Source organism: Crocodylus siamensis, chromosome 4, assembly GCF_052110815.1.
Source record: "Crocodylus siamensis isolate JL-2025a chromosome 4, ASM5211081v1, whole genome shotgun sequence".
Taxonomy (NCBI): domain Eukaryota; kingdom Metazoa; phylum Chordata; order Crocodylia; family Crocodylidae; genus Crocodylus; species Crocodylus siamensis.
The window spans coordinates 116,855,171-116,871,529 of NC_143398.1; the positions used below are offsets into that span (position 1 = coordinate 116,855,171).

Genomic DNA, 16,359 nt, shown 5'->3' on the forward strand with positions numbered 1-16,359 from the left:
TATTAAGTGTGGCATTTCCCTGCAAGAAACTATTCTATACAGATCTCTCTGAGATCACTTTACTAATGTGATCTCCTAACATTCGGATGTAAATCCACAGGCAAGCTGTCTTTGCCACAATAGTAACAACCAGCTCTTGTACAGCATATGGTTTTTCTTTTCTTCTGGACAGCATTTTTATGTAGTGTTAAAATGGCTTTAGTGTGTCAGCTGATCTTCTGCTAGCACACTTCTTGACCTCTCTGAAAACAGCAGCTGTTTTCAGTGATTGTGTGTATAACAAAGTGATTTTTGATCCAACTCCACTTAAAAAACATCTATGATTTCAACTCACAATGTGTAGAGTTAAGTACAGATGGTCAAAAAGCCCGGGGCCAAATCAATTCAATCTTTGCAGGTTAGTCTGAGCTGTGTAGATTGGGAAGATAAGCAAGTGAGCAGACATTCACTTTTGATTCTGGAAATGCAGCCACCCACCTGCAGCTGTTCAGGTCAAAAGCTGGGGGCTCTAGACCACGCCTCCCTGCTCAGCTGGAGCAAACAGCTTGGGCCCAACCTTAACCTGCCCACCATACAAGGGGTGGGAGGGTTTGCAGGGGAGGTACAAAGCATCTTGGGATGGTGGGGACTGTGAGTTAACTTTCAATATGGAGGGAATCTGGGACAGAAGTTCAAAAAATTTATTTAACCTTAGGTAAGTCCAATACTACATCCGTCCAGGTTTATCTTAACCTGGTTCTGGTCATTTTAAAAGTAGTTTGTGTGCACTGAAATTCTGTTGTGTTACAGATTTGAGCTGGTTTCTGGTTATTTATACCAGTTTATGTGTAATTTCTGTCCCTAGCTCAAGTGTACTTTTAGGAGATTATCATGGGGATATGTAGGTAACACTGAATCTGAAATGAAACAGAAGCTTCCAAAACATCTCTGAAACTAAGTGAAACCATCCGAAATGTTTCAGATGTTTTGGAATGTTTCAGAATATGAAGCCTACCAAGTTTAAAAAATATCGGTATAGGGATTTGGGGAGAACTGTATCCCAAATTCTTGAAAGCAAAATTCACGTCACGTCTAGGCCTTACAATATATGAGGGTAAAAACTGCAGGGGTAGTAGCCCTTATTGAGGTCACAAAGCCTGCCAAGTTTCAAGAAGATAGGTGTAGGGGTTGTGGGGCAACTGTACCCCAAATTGTTGAAAGCAAAGCTCCTGTCATGTCTATGTGTTACAGCACAGGGGATCAAAACTGCAGGGGTGGTAGCTCTTATTGAGGCCACAACGCTTGTCAAGCTATAGGAAGATTGGTGCAGGGGTTTGGGGGGAACTGCCTCTCAAGCTGGGGACAAGCAAAACTCGTGCCATGGGTGCTATGGGACTGACTGTGTCTGTCTTGGAGTGGGGAGGGGAGACACTGCTGCAGGCCTGGCTGCTGAGCTGCTGTGTTCCCAGTTACCAAACAATCGATCATAATTCACTCCTGGACCAGGGACTCAGACCAGCTCAATACACAGGACCTAGCTACTACATAATGACTTAACGAGTAGCAATTAGCACCTACAAAACCAGGCTAAGTCTTGGCACCAGTTTTGCCCATCAGCAGCTAGGGGTGCAGGGCCCCAAGACCCCCCCTGCACCAATCTCCTGCACAGCTGGCAGGCGTCACAGCAGGGGCCACCATCCCTGCAGCTGTCACCCTGCTGTGCCTTAACACGCAGTGTCACTCATGGCATGAGTTTTGCTTGTCCAGCCCTGCAGTTTTCACCCCCATGTTGTAACACACAGCTGTAACATGAGTTTGGCTTTCAAGAATCTGGGGTACAGTTTTCCCCCAAACCCCTGCACTGATCTTCTTGAAACTTGGCAGGTTTCATGCTCTCTGCAGAGGCTGCCATCCCTGCACGTTTAATCCAAATTGGACACAAACCAACAAAGTTATAGATATTTCATTGATTCCCCATTATACCCTATGGCTGGATCTCTCGAGGTGGCTCCAAAACTTTGGAGCTACTTCGGCCGAATTGAGGCGGAAACCCAGTCGGATCGCGGCCACCTGAAGCAGCCGGATCTGAAGCCGGATCAGATTGCTGCCAACTCGCACAGCCCTAGTACTATACTATGTGGACATAACATCAAAAGCCCTAGCTGCAGGTTTTTCATGACTGAAGTGTTTGGCACTTCCTGTTCTGCACTTTATACACAAATTTCTTTATATAAAAATTAGTCTATAAAGATTTATATATCATAAGCTGGAGCTAACTTAATCAGATGATGAACTGCAGCTCACAAAAGCACGTGTGTGTGTGTGTGTGTGTATGTATATATAATATGCATGTATTATATATTACACACATTTACACTAAATTATATAAATTAAATTATAAACACACACACATACATATTGATATATTATATCTCATTTATATATCAATATATTGATATATTTAATTTAGATAACTTAGTCAATAAAGTGCAAGTCTACCCTGCTTGCTGCTTGACTTACGAGTAATACAGCTAACTGTGACTTGCAGTCAGATGGCAAGTCCTAAGTGACAGTGACATTTCACAGCAAACAGCCTTTTACAGTAACACTGCTTCAGCTTCCTTATGATATTTCTCACGCGCTCATTAGTAAATCATGCCACAGCAGCATTTTTTATAATTACCAGTAGGGCTGTGCAAAATTTCGCCAGCAGTTTCATTTCGACTCATTTTGAGGTCAAAACAACAAAATTGAAATGAAATAAAGGGCTTCAAAACAGACAAAACAAGGCTAGTCAAAACATTTCAAAAGTCAAAATGTTTCAACCATAGCACTGGGGAAGTCAGTCTAGCTGAGCTGAATTCCCATCTGCAGCGCTATGGATCTAGCACCAGGGGATCTAGCCTGTCACTGGCTGATCTAGCGAAACATCGAACCAGAGTTGAAACAACCTCATTGTTTCAATGAAGCAAGATGCAACAGCTGTTTCAAATCAAAATGAAATTCGATACAAAACACTGTTCCGCTGAAAACTTGAAACTCTAGGTGAAACAGAATGGTACTGTTTCACACAGCCCTAATAGCCTGGCATGTAGCCTTCCCTACACAAGTTACTAAGTAAACTCATGGGGAGTAAAGTTGCAAGATTGAGCCATAATGCAAAACAGAGACATATACTGTAGGCTCAAAGAAGGGACTTGTATAAAATGTTTTATTTCTTTCATTACTTATGCTCAGCTCCCCTATTCCATGCTTACTTCACAATATGTACCAGTAATGAAACATAGGAACACGAGTGTACTATATTACCTTTAATAAAGATAATTCCACCTGTAATGAAATATACTCTGTACTATAACAAACTAGCTACAAATATATATATTATAGTTATGGAGGAAAGTAACCACTACAGGAAATCAGTAAAAAGAAAAAAATACCAATACATTATTTTGTACACCTTTAAAATTAATCTCAAACTTTAATGCAAGCATGAAATTGATAGCCTATTACTGAATTCATTAAATTGAGTTTCATACATCTATTTTTACATCTAGCAGATTTGTGATTTTTTTAAATCACTTCTGTCAAATTCATGAAATTGGATTCATTAATTCATGAGCAGATACCTGTCAAAATAATTAGATTAAGAGCCTCTGATTGGATTCATGAATTTGGTATGCCTCATCTGTCAGATGCATGAAATCAACATTTCTTTTGGATTAACAAATTAGAGTTTAAAAACCACCAACTAGCTCATGAAACCACTTGTAAGCTACCTTGAGCTGAACTGTTTATTCTAAAGGCTTTCAATGGTTTCCTGAAGAACCTGATGAAGTGAAGCAGTACAAGTACACTAAGGATTGAAATTGTAGCTATAAAGAACTAATTTCATCCACCAAAAATAAAATAAAGGGCTAGGTATTTACATGAAATTAGGTATACTTTCTGATAGAAGGAGAACTGGTCCTAAATATCTTAAGCATAAACATACTTGTCCACTAGAAGTTTGAGGTAAAATCTGAGTTCAAAGCAGTGTATCTTATTGGAAGCCATCTCATGTTTCCGGAGTAGGTGTCCTGGATCATGGTACCTTCTGCCCAACAGGTTCACGTGACCTAAGGATCTGTATCTGCAGTGCAGAGTTCAGCAGGGCCTTGACTGCTCTTCTGTCACTGCAGGAGTAAGTGAACAAAGTGGGGGTTATGTTGCAATAAATGTCCTTCCAATGTCCCAAGACTACTGTAGTTCCATTGTGTCTGCCTATATAGTCGGTCTGAAGACGCCTTTAATGAGAATAGAGATATTTTATTTCTTTGCTCATAATCCATTTTTTAGAGTGGGGCTGGGGAAGAAGCGGGGGGGGGCGGGGTGCAGAGGGAGGTTGCTGCATAGTCCAGTATATATAGGCTTTAAACTAGAAATCAGGAGACCTAGGCTCTACCAGATATCTCCTGTGGAACCGTGGGCAAGTCATTTAATCTTCATTTCCGCCCGGCCATTGTCCATTTAGATTTACTAGCTATTTCTTTGGGGGAATGGGCTGTTGCAAAGTTTTTCTTTAACAGGAAGTGTGTTGACTTTGTGGAGTTTATGAAACCAAGCTGTGTAGAACAACAGGCTCTACTTCATAGAGTCCTTTTGTAGTAAGCACAATAAACTATACAAGGTGTACCTGTGAATTCAAATAGACCTAATGTTGTAATTTTCCTGGGAATGGGAAGAAGATGATGAGACAATAGAATGCAGCAGAGAGAGATCAAAGATCCACCTGAGCCTAGCACACCATTAGGCCATTGTGGTCAGGGATTACCAGTTTCTATAGCCAGCATCATATCCAGTGTTCCTGGACTCCCCAGGCCCTGATTTACAAATGGCAGTCTTTAGCACAAACCCAGAGCAGGGTTTGCACTCATTCTTCCATAGCCAGAGCAAGGCACCTGAACCTTTCTACCACCTTGCTCCTAACCTTGGGCAAGGTGAAGAGGAGACTGATTAGGCCCAGGCTCTCTCAAAATCTGAGTTCTGTAGCCTAAAAAGATCATGCATTTATCAGTTCTTTCTGTATATTTACTTTAAAAGGGTGAAATAACTGCAAATCTATTAGTTGTGTGTGTCCTTTATAAGGGACATGTGGGGTATTGTGCAGCATATATTATAGATATTTTAAAAAGCTAAATTATACATTTTTTCCATCATAAATGATGCCTTCATTCCAAACTGCAGGATGGCATTTGCTTTCTGCACCTGCAAACTCAGTGTTTCCTAAGTATCTCCACAAAAAGTGGTAACCTGTGATGATGATGTGTGTTACAGTGCTGGTGTGGGACGGACAGGAACCTTTATAGCATTGGATCGGCTCTTGCAGCACATTCGTGATCACGAGTTTGTAGATATATTAGGACTGGTGTCTGACATGCGGTCTTATAGGATGTCCATGGTGCAGACAGAGGTATGGTATTTCATCCTCTTGTATTTCAGAATGAATCCTATTAAAGAAATCCTGTATTGTATAACTATTCTGTATAACTATTTCATGCTTTTTCTCTACAGCATGCTCTTGAATCCTGCAACTGTTGATTCCAATGAGCATTTTACTCTTTTCTGTATATAGATGAAAAAGTTTTCTTCTCCTTATCAAATTTATATTATTGTATTTTTGTTCCTATGATCCATTAAATACTAATAGATCAGGACAGCCTTTTATCTTAATAAACTGACATATTTTAGATGGGGTGACTAGTAATTGAAGTAGACGTGAACAAATGACATGAAGCATAACAGATTGGAAAATACTGGACTTATTCATGGGTTTAAATGAGTATTGGGGATCTTTTGGGATTGGATAGGTATTCATTTTTGGTCAATGAAATGTTATGAAAAAGCTAATGAACTAAAGTTGCACAGTGAATATCCAAAAAAATTAAAATTGGAAACAGCGAAAATAAAACAAGTACACTGTGAGAGCAATCAATTGTCAATAGAACAAGTGTTGATAGAACAATATTTCTGATGTGAAACATATTTTCCATTTTCTCTATGGAATGTTCTCATCAGCTGTACTAATGTCTGAAAGTTTTCATTCACTTGGCTTTTTATTGACTCTATTAAATTAGTTGTTGATCCTAAACTGGAAAAAAAGATTACATCGTAACTGACAGACTGGGTCTGGAAGATGAACTACTTTAAAGATGCTTCATTCCAAGTCAGCATGTAGACAAAGTTGCTGAGGCATTATGTGGGGAACCTATAGTAGCATGGTCTACCTTGTGTCTATTTTGGGGCTTCATTTTTATCATAGAGTCATAGAAAATTAGGGTTGGAAGGGACCTCAGGAGGTCATCTAGTTCAACCCCCTGGTCAAAGCAGGATCATCCCCAGCTAGATCATCCCAACCAAGGCTTTGTCTAGCTGAGTCTTAAAAACCTCCAAAGATGCAGAGTTCGCAGCCTCTCTGGGTAACTTGTTCCAGTGATTTACTACCCTCCTGGTGAGAAAATTTCTTCCTAATATCTAACTTAAACTTCCCTTGCTTCAGCTTGGGACTGTTGCTCCTTGTTCTGTCGTCCGCCACCACTGAGAACAGTCTTGCTCCATCCTCCTTCAAAACCCTCTTCAGGTAACGGAAGGCTGCTATTAAATCCCCTTCCATTCTCCTCTTTTCTAGACTAAATAAGCCCAGTTCCCTTAACCTGTCCTCATAAGTCACATGTCCTGTCCCCCTCATGATTTTCATTGCCCTCCGTTGGACTCTCTCCAGTCCACCAACATCCTTTCTGTAGTGGGGGGCCTAAAACTGAACACAGTACTCCAGATGTGGCCTCACCAGTGGTGAATAGAAGGGAATAATCACTTCCCTTGACCTGCTGGCAACACTCCTACCAATGTAGCACAGTATGCTGTTAGCCATCTTCACAACAAGGACACGCTGTTGATTCATATTTAGATTATTGTCCACTGTAACCCCCAGGTCTTTTTCCTGCCCAGCCAGTCAGTCCCCAGCCTGTACCAGTGCATGGAATTGTTCTGTCCTAAGTGCAGGACTTTGCACTTGTCTTTGTTGAACCTCGTATTTCTTTTGGCCCAATCCTCCAATTTGTTTGGGTCACTCTGAATCGTAGGCCGACCCTCCAACATATCTATTGCTCCCTACAGCTTGATGTCATTTGCAAACTTGCTGAGGGTGCCGTGTATGCTATCTTCCAGGTCGTTGATGAAGAAATTGAACAAAACTGACCTCTACGGCACTTCACTTGATACCGGTTGCCCACTAGACATCGAACCATTAATTACTACTCTATGAACCTGATGCTCCAGCCAGTTTTCTATCTACCTTACAGTTTGTTCATCCAGCCAGTACTTCTTTAGCTTGCCTTTTACAACGTTTCATAGTTCATAAACAGATCATCAAGTCCAAATCCCTGCCCTGGGCAGGAATGAGTACTGGGATCATAATACCTCAGCCAGGTATCTATCCAACCTCCTCTTGAAGACCCCCAAGTTAGGGGAGAGCACCACCTCCCTTGGGATCCCATTGCAGAGCCTGGCATCCCTAACCGTAAAGTAATGCCTCCTGATATCAAGCCTGAACCTACTCTCAATCAATTTGTGGCTATTATTCCTTGTTATCCCAGGTGGAGCCCGGGGGGAACAGAGCCTCACCTATTTTCTGCTGGTTCCCCCAGTGAGTTTATAGATGGCCACCAGATCTCCTCTCAGTCTTCTCTTGTGGAGGCTGAATAGATTTAGGCCCTTTAGTCTATCTTCAACGGGCCTGGCTTGCTGCCCCATGTGAGTGACTCTCCTCTGGATCCTCTCAAGGTTAGCCACATCCCTCTTGAAGTGCAGTGCCCAGAAATGGACACAGTACTCCAACTGCAGCCTGACCAGCACTGCATAGAGGGAAAGAATCACCTCCCTGGACCTGCTTGTGATGCATCTGTAGATGCACGACAAGGTGTGGTTAGCCTCACTGACCTCTTCTTTGCATTGGTGGCTCATATCCATCCTGGAGTCAACAATGATTCCAAGATCCTTTTCAGCCACTGTGTTGTTGAGAAGGGTATTCCCCAGCCTATAGGTATGTTGCAGGTTCCTTCTCTCTAGGTGCAGCACCTTGCACTTGCCTGTGTTGAATTTCATTCTATTCTCATCTGCCCACCTCTGTAACCTGTCTAACGCTAGTTGGATTCTGTCCCTCCCCTCCAGTGTGCCCACTTCTCCCCACATTTTTGTGTCATCAGTGAATTTGGATGGTGTGTTTTCCACACCCAACTCCAAGTTGCTGATAAAGATGTTTAATAGCACAGGCCCAAGGACTGAGCCCTGGGGAACTCCACTGCCAACATCCCTCCAGGTCAAAAATGACCCATCCACCACCACTCTCTGGGTGTGACCATCAAGTCAATTTGCTACCCATCTGACTATATAGGCATCAATGCTGCAGTTGCCTAGTTTTTTTATGAGAATGGGATGAGAAACCTTGTCCAAGGCCTTTTTGAAGTCCAGGTAGACGACATCCACCTCAATGCCCGCATCCAAGGACTTGGTGACTTGGTCATAAAATGAAACAAGGTTAGTCAGGCAGGATATACCCTCAGTGAACCCATGTTGGTTGTCCCTGGGCGTTACCTCCTATGCTGGGCCCCTGCAGATATGCTCCTCGATAATTTTCTCAAAGGTCTTCTCAAGGACAAAGGTGAAACTAATTGGCCTATAGTTACCCAGATCCTCCTTTCTCCCCTTCTTGTAAATGGGGACCACATTTGGCCCTTTTCCAGTCCTTTCGGACCTAGCCAGAGCACCACAAGTGCTCGTACAGCTGTGCCAGGGGCCCTGCTATGACCTCTGCCAAGTCCCTCAGTACCCTTGGATGAAGAGCATCTGGACCTGCTGATTTAAACAAGTCCAGCCCCTCCAAGAGTTCCCTAACTAAATCATCCCTGACCCTAGGCATAGTGTCGTGTCCCCTGAGCCTGTCCATAATCCTAGTGAGGGTATTTTCCTGGTCCCTGCTTAGAAATATGGAGGCAAAGAACTCGTTGAAGAGATCAGCTTTTTCCTTTGCTGCAATCTCCAGATTGCCAAGTCTGTCCTGTAGGGGCCCCATCTTACGTAGTGCCACCTTCTTACTCCCTATGTATTTGAAAAAGGACTTTTCATTATCCTTAATTCTGGTTGCCAGCCCTAGTTCCGTCTCTGCCTTGGCCTTCCTAACTGCCTCCCTGCAATCATGAGCAATGGAGGTGTAATCCTTCTTGGTGATAGCCCCTTACTTCCACTGATTATATGCCACCTTTTTTGCCCTCAGTCCCTCCTGGATGCCTTTACTGAGCCAAGGGGGCTTTTTAGCATTCTTTCCCCCTTTGGTTCACATTGGGACTGACTCTGAACTCAGAGGATCATCTGCTTAAGGAACAACCAGCCGTCCTGGACTCCCATCTCATTGAGGCTCTGAGTCCCCAGTGTCTGCCTTACTAATCTCCTTAGTTCATTGAAGTTGGCCCTCCTAAAATCAAGGACTTTTGCCTTACTGCTTGCTTTTACCACTCTGCACCAGACAGTAAATTCCAGCAGACAATGGTCACTAATGTTTAGGAAGTTGAGCACCTGCAGATCCCTCACCAGGTCATTGCCTGTGGCAAGGACCAAGTCCAGCAAGGCATCTCCTCTGGTGGGATTGTGTACTTTCTGGGTTAGGTGGGGGTCCTGTATGCAGGCTAAAAACTGATGTGAGCATTCAGACCCGGCTGACTGTTCCTCCCAGCAGATGTCTGGGTAGTTTAGGTTACCCATGACAACCACGTCCCGTGTCCTTACAGCCTCCATGAGCTGACCTGAAAATTCCTGGTCCAGCTCATTCCCCTGGTGAGGCGGTCTGTAGTAGATGCCCACTATCAAGTCCCTTTCCTCACAACCCCCTTGCATTCTAACCCAGAGCACCTCAGTTTGGCCCTCTTCTGAACCCATCCTGATCATTGAGGATGTGTAATGTTCTTTAACATAGAGTGCTACACCCCGCCCTTGCTTTTTTCCCTACTCTATCCCAGCTATACAACTTCGATGTCTGCTGCCCAGTCATGGGTAGAATACTGCCAGGTTTCTGCAAGCCCAACCAGGTCTGGGTTTTTGCTAGCTAGCAAGAGGGCAGTTCCTCCTGCTTATTCCCTATACTTCTAGCATTTGTGTAGAGGCAGTTGAGACCTCCTATGGGTGTTTGTGCTGCCCTCTTGTTCTCAAGCTTGCCTGGGCCCTTGTCACTCATCTGCGTTGTTCCTGCTCGCATCACCTGGATTGACATCAAAGTGTCCACCTGCACCTCTGCATTCCCATCCCCTGATGAACCTAGTTTAAAGCTCCCTGTGAGTTTAATGCTCGCTGTACGAGCACTGTGGGAGACCATATCAAAAGCCTTGCTAAAAACAAGGTACACCACATCCACTGGTCTCCCTGCCTCCACAGAGCCAGTCATCTCATCATAGAAGGCAATCAGGTTGGTCAGGCATGACTTGCCCTTGGTGAATCCATGCTGACCCTTCCTAAACACCTTCTTCTCCTACAAGAGCTTAGAAATTGATTCCTTGAGGATCTGCTGTGTTACATATCACAGGCAATCAACCTCTTTTCATCATATTGCAAGGACTTGATCCAATGCCTATTGAAGTTAATAGTAAGACTTCTTCCATTTAAGGATTCAAAGCACAGAGATTATTTTAAATTCCTGACTACCACTGAGGTAATGCATCTCAGAAGAGGCTCTTAATTCTGTGCAGCTGATTAGTGGGTAAATAGGAATGACATAGGGGCCCAGGTCATGACCCATCTTAACATGAACATCTCCCACTGCTTTAGAGAGGATAGTGCCCCCCTGCTCCTATGCAGTTAATTGTAATGGCTTTCTGGCTTCTATCTTGTTTCCATGTTTTCATTGGCCAGCTGGTCTGTTGCCTCCTACATTGGTGTTTTAGCAAAATATCACTCCTCTCTCTTTCCATCCCACACCGGTACGTATACACACACACACATACACGCAGAAGGGGTTGTAATGCTTCAGTAGGCTAGATCAGGATTAAAATGCTCCACTAACTAGTGCCAAGGAGCAGGATTAAATACATGGGAGCAGAATCTGGCTCACAAGCTATGTATGTATGAGAGAAAGCGAGAGAGACGCCTACCTCATAATCTTAGTCAACAAAGCTAGCTCTGATGCATCCTGACAAGCAGAAAAACCTTATCACAGTCATGTGTGGGTTGCATTGACATTCATATATTTGCTTGCCAGCCTTGACTTACTGTGTTTTTAATGAGAGGTAGGGAGTCTCTCTGAAGTGTTGTCCCCACAGGCCACTAGATGTCAGTGTGATTTCAAGGCAGGATGGGCTGGGTGGTAAGAGCAAGCAAGCCTTTTATTACAGAACCTGAAACCACAGGCAACATACTTGGTTTCATGTTTCCCACTGAACTGGAAACTTGGCCCGGGTTCATTGAATAGTTCGCAAACTGAACGAGTCTCAAGTAAAGATGACCCTAAATTCCATCCACTCAGGATTCCAGGTTAATGGGTTCTAGAAATCCAATTAGACTTGAGGTCTGAATTTTGCACTGGTCCTAGTTCGGTAAATTCAGAGCATGCATACCACACCCTAGAATGACCTGGGCAAAACTAGGCGAACCTCAGCTGGAGTGGGATAACTTTGAAATATTTAGAGGGAACTCATGGCAGTTTAATATCTCTCTACTAATGACTTGCTCTCATTTTAAGTGTCTTTATGCTGGTTTTAAGGTAACCCGTGCCAAAGCTCCCAGGGTTATAAATGCCTTGTAGGTGGAGAGTGTTTGGAATTGGGACTCAGATTCCATGGCTTGGAGCATTTCTACTTTTAAGTCAGCAGGCCCCAGAGCCTAAAAGAGTATTTTTAGTTTCACCAGTTTTTTTCCTCCTTTTGCCCCGGAATGGGGCTAAATTATGAGATATGAAAATCACGATGAAATGTAATATTTATTATTTACCTATACTATGGCAGTATTTGGTTTGTCAAAGATCAAAGTCTATGAAGAGAGCTCTCTGGGCAGATTTAGGATTTTGAAAAAGGGAGTGCACATGGTCTGGTAAATCGTCACATATTACACAACACAACACACATTTTTTCTCTAGTTAAAGAAACTAGAAGCTTTCCTAATATGGAAGGGGGCTAGCACTGTATTATGATGTTCAAAGCAAAATAACAAATATAAATGAAATGTGCATTAATTTTCTAGCGTATATATGAAGTTTAAGAAACATAAAAAAGTAGGCAAAAAATAGTCATAGGATGTTGTCTCAGTAGTTTAGTCATTGTAGTTTTTAGTCATTATAGTTAAAGGCACATATCTTATTCAGATTCAGAAAACAAAATCTAGTATTCTTGAGCCTCATGACAATGCCTCCAATACCTCTCTGTCAGTCATTTTTACATCTGAGTGAGTATTACCAAACCTGAGTTAAGGTTCATTCTGCAGGGCTCTGAAATAGGAGAGCCATTAGCAGGGAAGGCTAACAGACAGTAGCGTTGCAGAACAAAGGATAGTTTGAATAATGAAATATCAAGACCATTTGAAAAAGGGAGAGGGTTGTTAACTAGGGCTGTGCGAACTTTTGCCAGCAGTTTCATTTCAACATTGTTTCAAATCATTTTGAGCTTGAAATAGCAAAATTGAAACGAAAAAGAGTGCTTCGAAAATTTCAAAACGTTTCGAAGCTCAGGCTGGACTTGTCTGGAGGGAAACAGAAACTAAAGTAAGGAGAGGGAGGGGAGCCGGGGGCGGGGGAGGAGTGATCTCATTATTGACTGTGTAGCTGGCCAGTGACTGTCATCCTTTCCTGAGGTCCCTTCCAATCCCAGTGTTCTGGGGCTCTGGGGGAGGGATGGAAAAACTGGATAAAAGGCAGCATTGTTTGAACTACCCTACTTTCTGCCTTGGTGTCAGCTGAGTGACGCATGGTGTCATCCACCATGTCACGAGTTTTGCCTGTCAGCAGCTAGAGGTGCAGGGCCCCAGAACCCCTGCATCCATCTTCTTGACAGCTGGCAGGCTTTGTGGCCTCAGCAGGGGCTAGCAGGCCTGCAGCTTTCACCTGCTGCACCTTAACACACACAGTGTCACCCATGTCATGAGTTTTGCTTGTCTGCAGCTTGAGGTGTAGTTTCCCTGAAACTCCTGCACCTAACTCCTTGAAACTTGGCAGGCTTCATGCCCTCGGAAGGGGCTACTATTCCCACAAGCTTCACCCAAATCAGGTCAGAAATGAGAGTTATAAGCTGTTTTGTGCTTCCCCATTATAGCCTATGGGTTAAACTTTAAAACAGTGAAACTGTTTTGACAAAACAAAATGGAGCACCCCTTTCAAGTTGAAACAAAATGCTGTTCTGTTGAATTGGTGAAATGCAAGTTGAAACGAAATGGGGCCTTTTTTGCACAGCCCTATTGTTCACACTGGTGGAGTAGAAAAAGATTAACAGGAATCAGGGAGATGATAGAATTCAGTTGCCTCTCTTAGTAGTACCTGAATAGAAATGCTTCTGCCCCTCTCAGGCAGTTGGTTTTAAAGTTGGGTACAGCAGGAACTAAAGGCCCATGCGATTGCACCACACTACCTCCTCCCTCCCCCTGACCCCTGGCTCCTTAGCTCTGGGGATAGGAGACTGGACTAATGACCTCTTGAAGCTAGGGGCAGACCCAGGGGGTATGCACTGATACACTTGCATCCACTTACACTGGTACACTTGATTCCTGCTGCACCCAAGGGTGAACACCAACTGTCTGGCAGTGGCAGGAACATTTCTAGTCGGGAAGTGCTGATGGAGTCATGTGACTTTGTGGCTCATTATAATCTACCTGATCCCTTTTAAACTCTTTATTCATAGGGTGTTAATGATCCTCCCTTCTTTTTAATGGTGTTGGTGTTCCAATAAAGCCAGCCTTTGTTCTACTATTCTGCTGTCTGTTAGCCATTCCTGGTAATGAAGCTCCTACTTTCAATGCAGTGAAGATTGTTTTTAACTATTTTTTTCTGATTCTGTGCTTGTGTTTAAACACTGTATGTACAGATAACAAAAAAACGGCCCTTTTCCAACATTGTTACAATGCAAATAATTTATATGGTGATAACTCCATAAAGAAATTGTTGAATAGTTTGTGAACAAGTTTTACTGGTTTGTTGTCAAAAGTTTTAGACAGACATATAAAAAGCATGATGCTAACCAAGAGCTTTTATTGGGCTGAATATAAGGATCATAATGCTTTAATATGTTCTCCCAAGATTAATATTTTAGTAAAAAACAAAAAAGGGTTTTTACATACAGCCACCAAATCTAAGGGATACCCATGCTTCCAAGCATGTCTGTATAAGCATGCCACTTCAATGCACTGCTGCGTCACACTTATCAGTTGTTTAATACCCTACTCCAGGGATGGACAGCCTGCAGCATGGGTGCTACAAATGGCACAGGCAGCCTGTGTGTGTGGCATGTGATGGATCAGGGAGGAGCAAAGAACATAGTGGCATATAGGTAGGTTGACCATGTATCCCAGTTTGGCTGGAACAGTCCTGGATTTTGGAGGCCAGTTCTAGTTGGCTGGTGAAATTTAACATGAACATCCCAGGCACGGGGCACAGAGTAGGGAGGCAGAGCAGCATGAAATAGGAAGTCCTAAAAGACAGCAAAATTGTCCTAAAATAGGCTAGCTTGATTAGTGTGCTGACTAGTAAAAAGGGGAGGTGATTGTTAACACCTGTGAAGCAAAGAATAATAGGTTATTCATGAGCCGTTGACTCCCTTACCTGCCCGAATAGTAATACCAGAGCTGCACCATCGTGTCCCATCCCCTCCTCTGCCATCAACAGTGCTACTGACTTGAGAGGCAGCGAGACGGGAGGGTGGGGGGCAGTGTCCATTGTTTCATATGGTCACCCTACATATAAAGGCATGCAGCAAAAAAGCACAGCAACAGTTTGCACACAGGGAGCAGAAAGCAATGCCACAGGTCAGGCAGGGGAAGGGGATTGGAGTGGTACTGAGAGAGGCTGTGGGGCTTAGTCTGCGGCATGCCTGCCAAAAAGGTTGGCCCCTCACTTCTCTGTCCATAGCTACCAGACAGGAAGCAATGCACACTGTAGCAAGTTGCAACTGTAAATTGTCTGGCACCCTGGGGCAAATGGTGCCAAGGGAACTTTTAATGACCACAAATGAGAGGATCTTAGGTTTTCTATACAGCCTCTAAAATTCATCCATCCAGGATTAGGGCATTACTAATACAGAATCACCAGTGTCACCTGCCATACCAGCTGGAATTTCCTTGAATGTAACCCTTTCAGGGACTGACCAGGCCAAGCCCTGCTAAATTTGTAAGATGCAACAAGGCAACAGCTAAGGCAATGAGAGTGGTGACAATATGGAGATTCAAAGACCAGAAAAAATCACTGTAATCACATTAGCCAGAGTACTTCCTTGAATTAAGTCTTCTTGGCACTAGAGTGTCTTTTAGAACAATATCCAGGCTTGATTTTAAAATTGCCAGTGAGAAAGAAAATCTACTCTAGCCCTTAGTAAATTTTTCCAATGGCCAGTTACCCACACTGTTAAAAATGTGATCTTTACTTCTGGTCGAAACTTGCCTAGCATTGGTCTCCAGCCAAGTGACATAAATTCAGTCAACAATGTTACAGTCTAACTCATCAGCATTATTCAGTTAATTAAGAAGTCATGTAACTAATGGTGACACAGAGGCAATGCTGGCACAGTTTGTTTCCATTGATACTGCATATGGAAAGCCAGTTTCTTTAATGGGTACATTGCCATGCAGACCTCATACAACTGCACTACTGTAAAAATGGCTGACTGAACCGGTCTTCTCATTATATAGTTCCTGTCCAGGTTTTGCCAAGCTATAGCAGATGGAAAAACACATGCATTTTTTTTTGTCTCTGTTTTTTCCAGGAACAATACATTTTTATTCATCAGTGTGTGCAATTGATGTGGCAAAAGAAAAAGCAGCAGTTCTGTATCAGTGATGTCATATATGAGAATGTCAGCAAGTCCTAGTTCAGGCTCACAGGTGGTAAGTCTCATGAAACTGTGCCTGCAATTCTGCTTACAGAAGTAATGTTTCTATCAGGACTTTCATCATAACCTTTTCCCTTCTCAAGATTTCTTCTGCTTGGATTTGAAATTTTCTATACCTTGCCCCTCTAGGGGTGATTTTTATATGGGGCTGTTGCAGGGGGAGGCAAGGGAGAGAAGGGTGTGTGCAGAGCATAAGGCAAGCTGCATTAGTCATTGGAGTTGAAACAAAGTACTGTAGGTCATACTTTCCACAGCAACTTTTCTGGCTCACCAACCATTA

General features: G+C 43.2%; 1 protein-coding gene across 4 annotated transcripts in view; it reads left to right on the plus strand.

Moving 5' to 3' along the window:
- The window catches only part of PTPRO (protein tyrosine phosphatase receptor type O), a 263,577-nt gene that overhangs the window by 237,361 nt on the left and 9,857 nt on the right, over nt 1-16,359 (plus strand). For all 4 annotated transcript variants that reach the window (XR_016441869.1, XM_090043530.1, XM_090043531.1 and 1 more), the window contains 2 exons: nt 5,293-5,428; nt 15,954-16,074. Coding sequence is in view for 3 of the 4 variants with exons in the window: in XM_090043530.1 (XP_089899656.1) it covers nt 5,293-5,428; nt 15,954-16,058 (241 nt within the window). In the remaining variant the exon portion in view is untranslated. The remainder of the gene's footprint in view (nt 1-5,292; nt 5,429-15,953; nt 16,075-16,359) is intronic.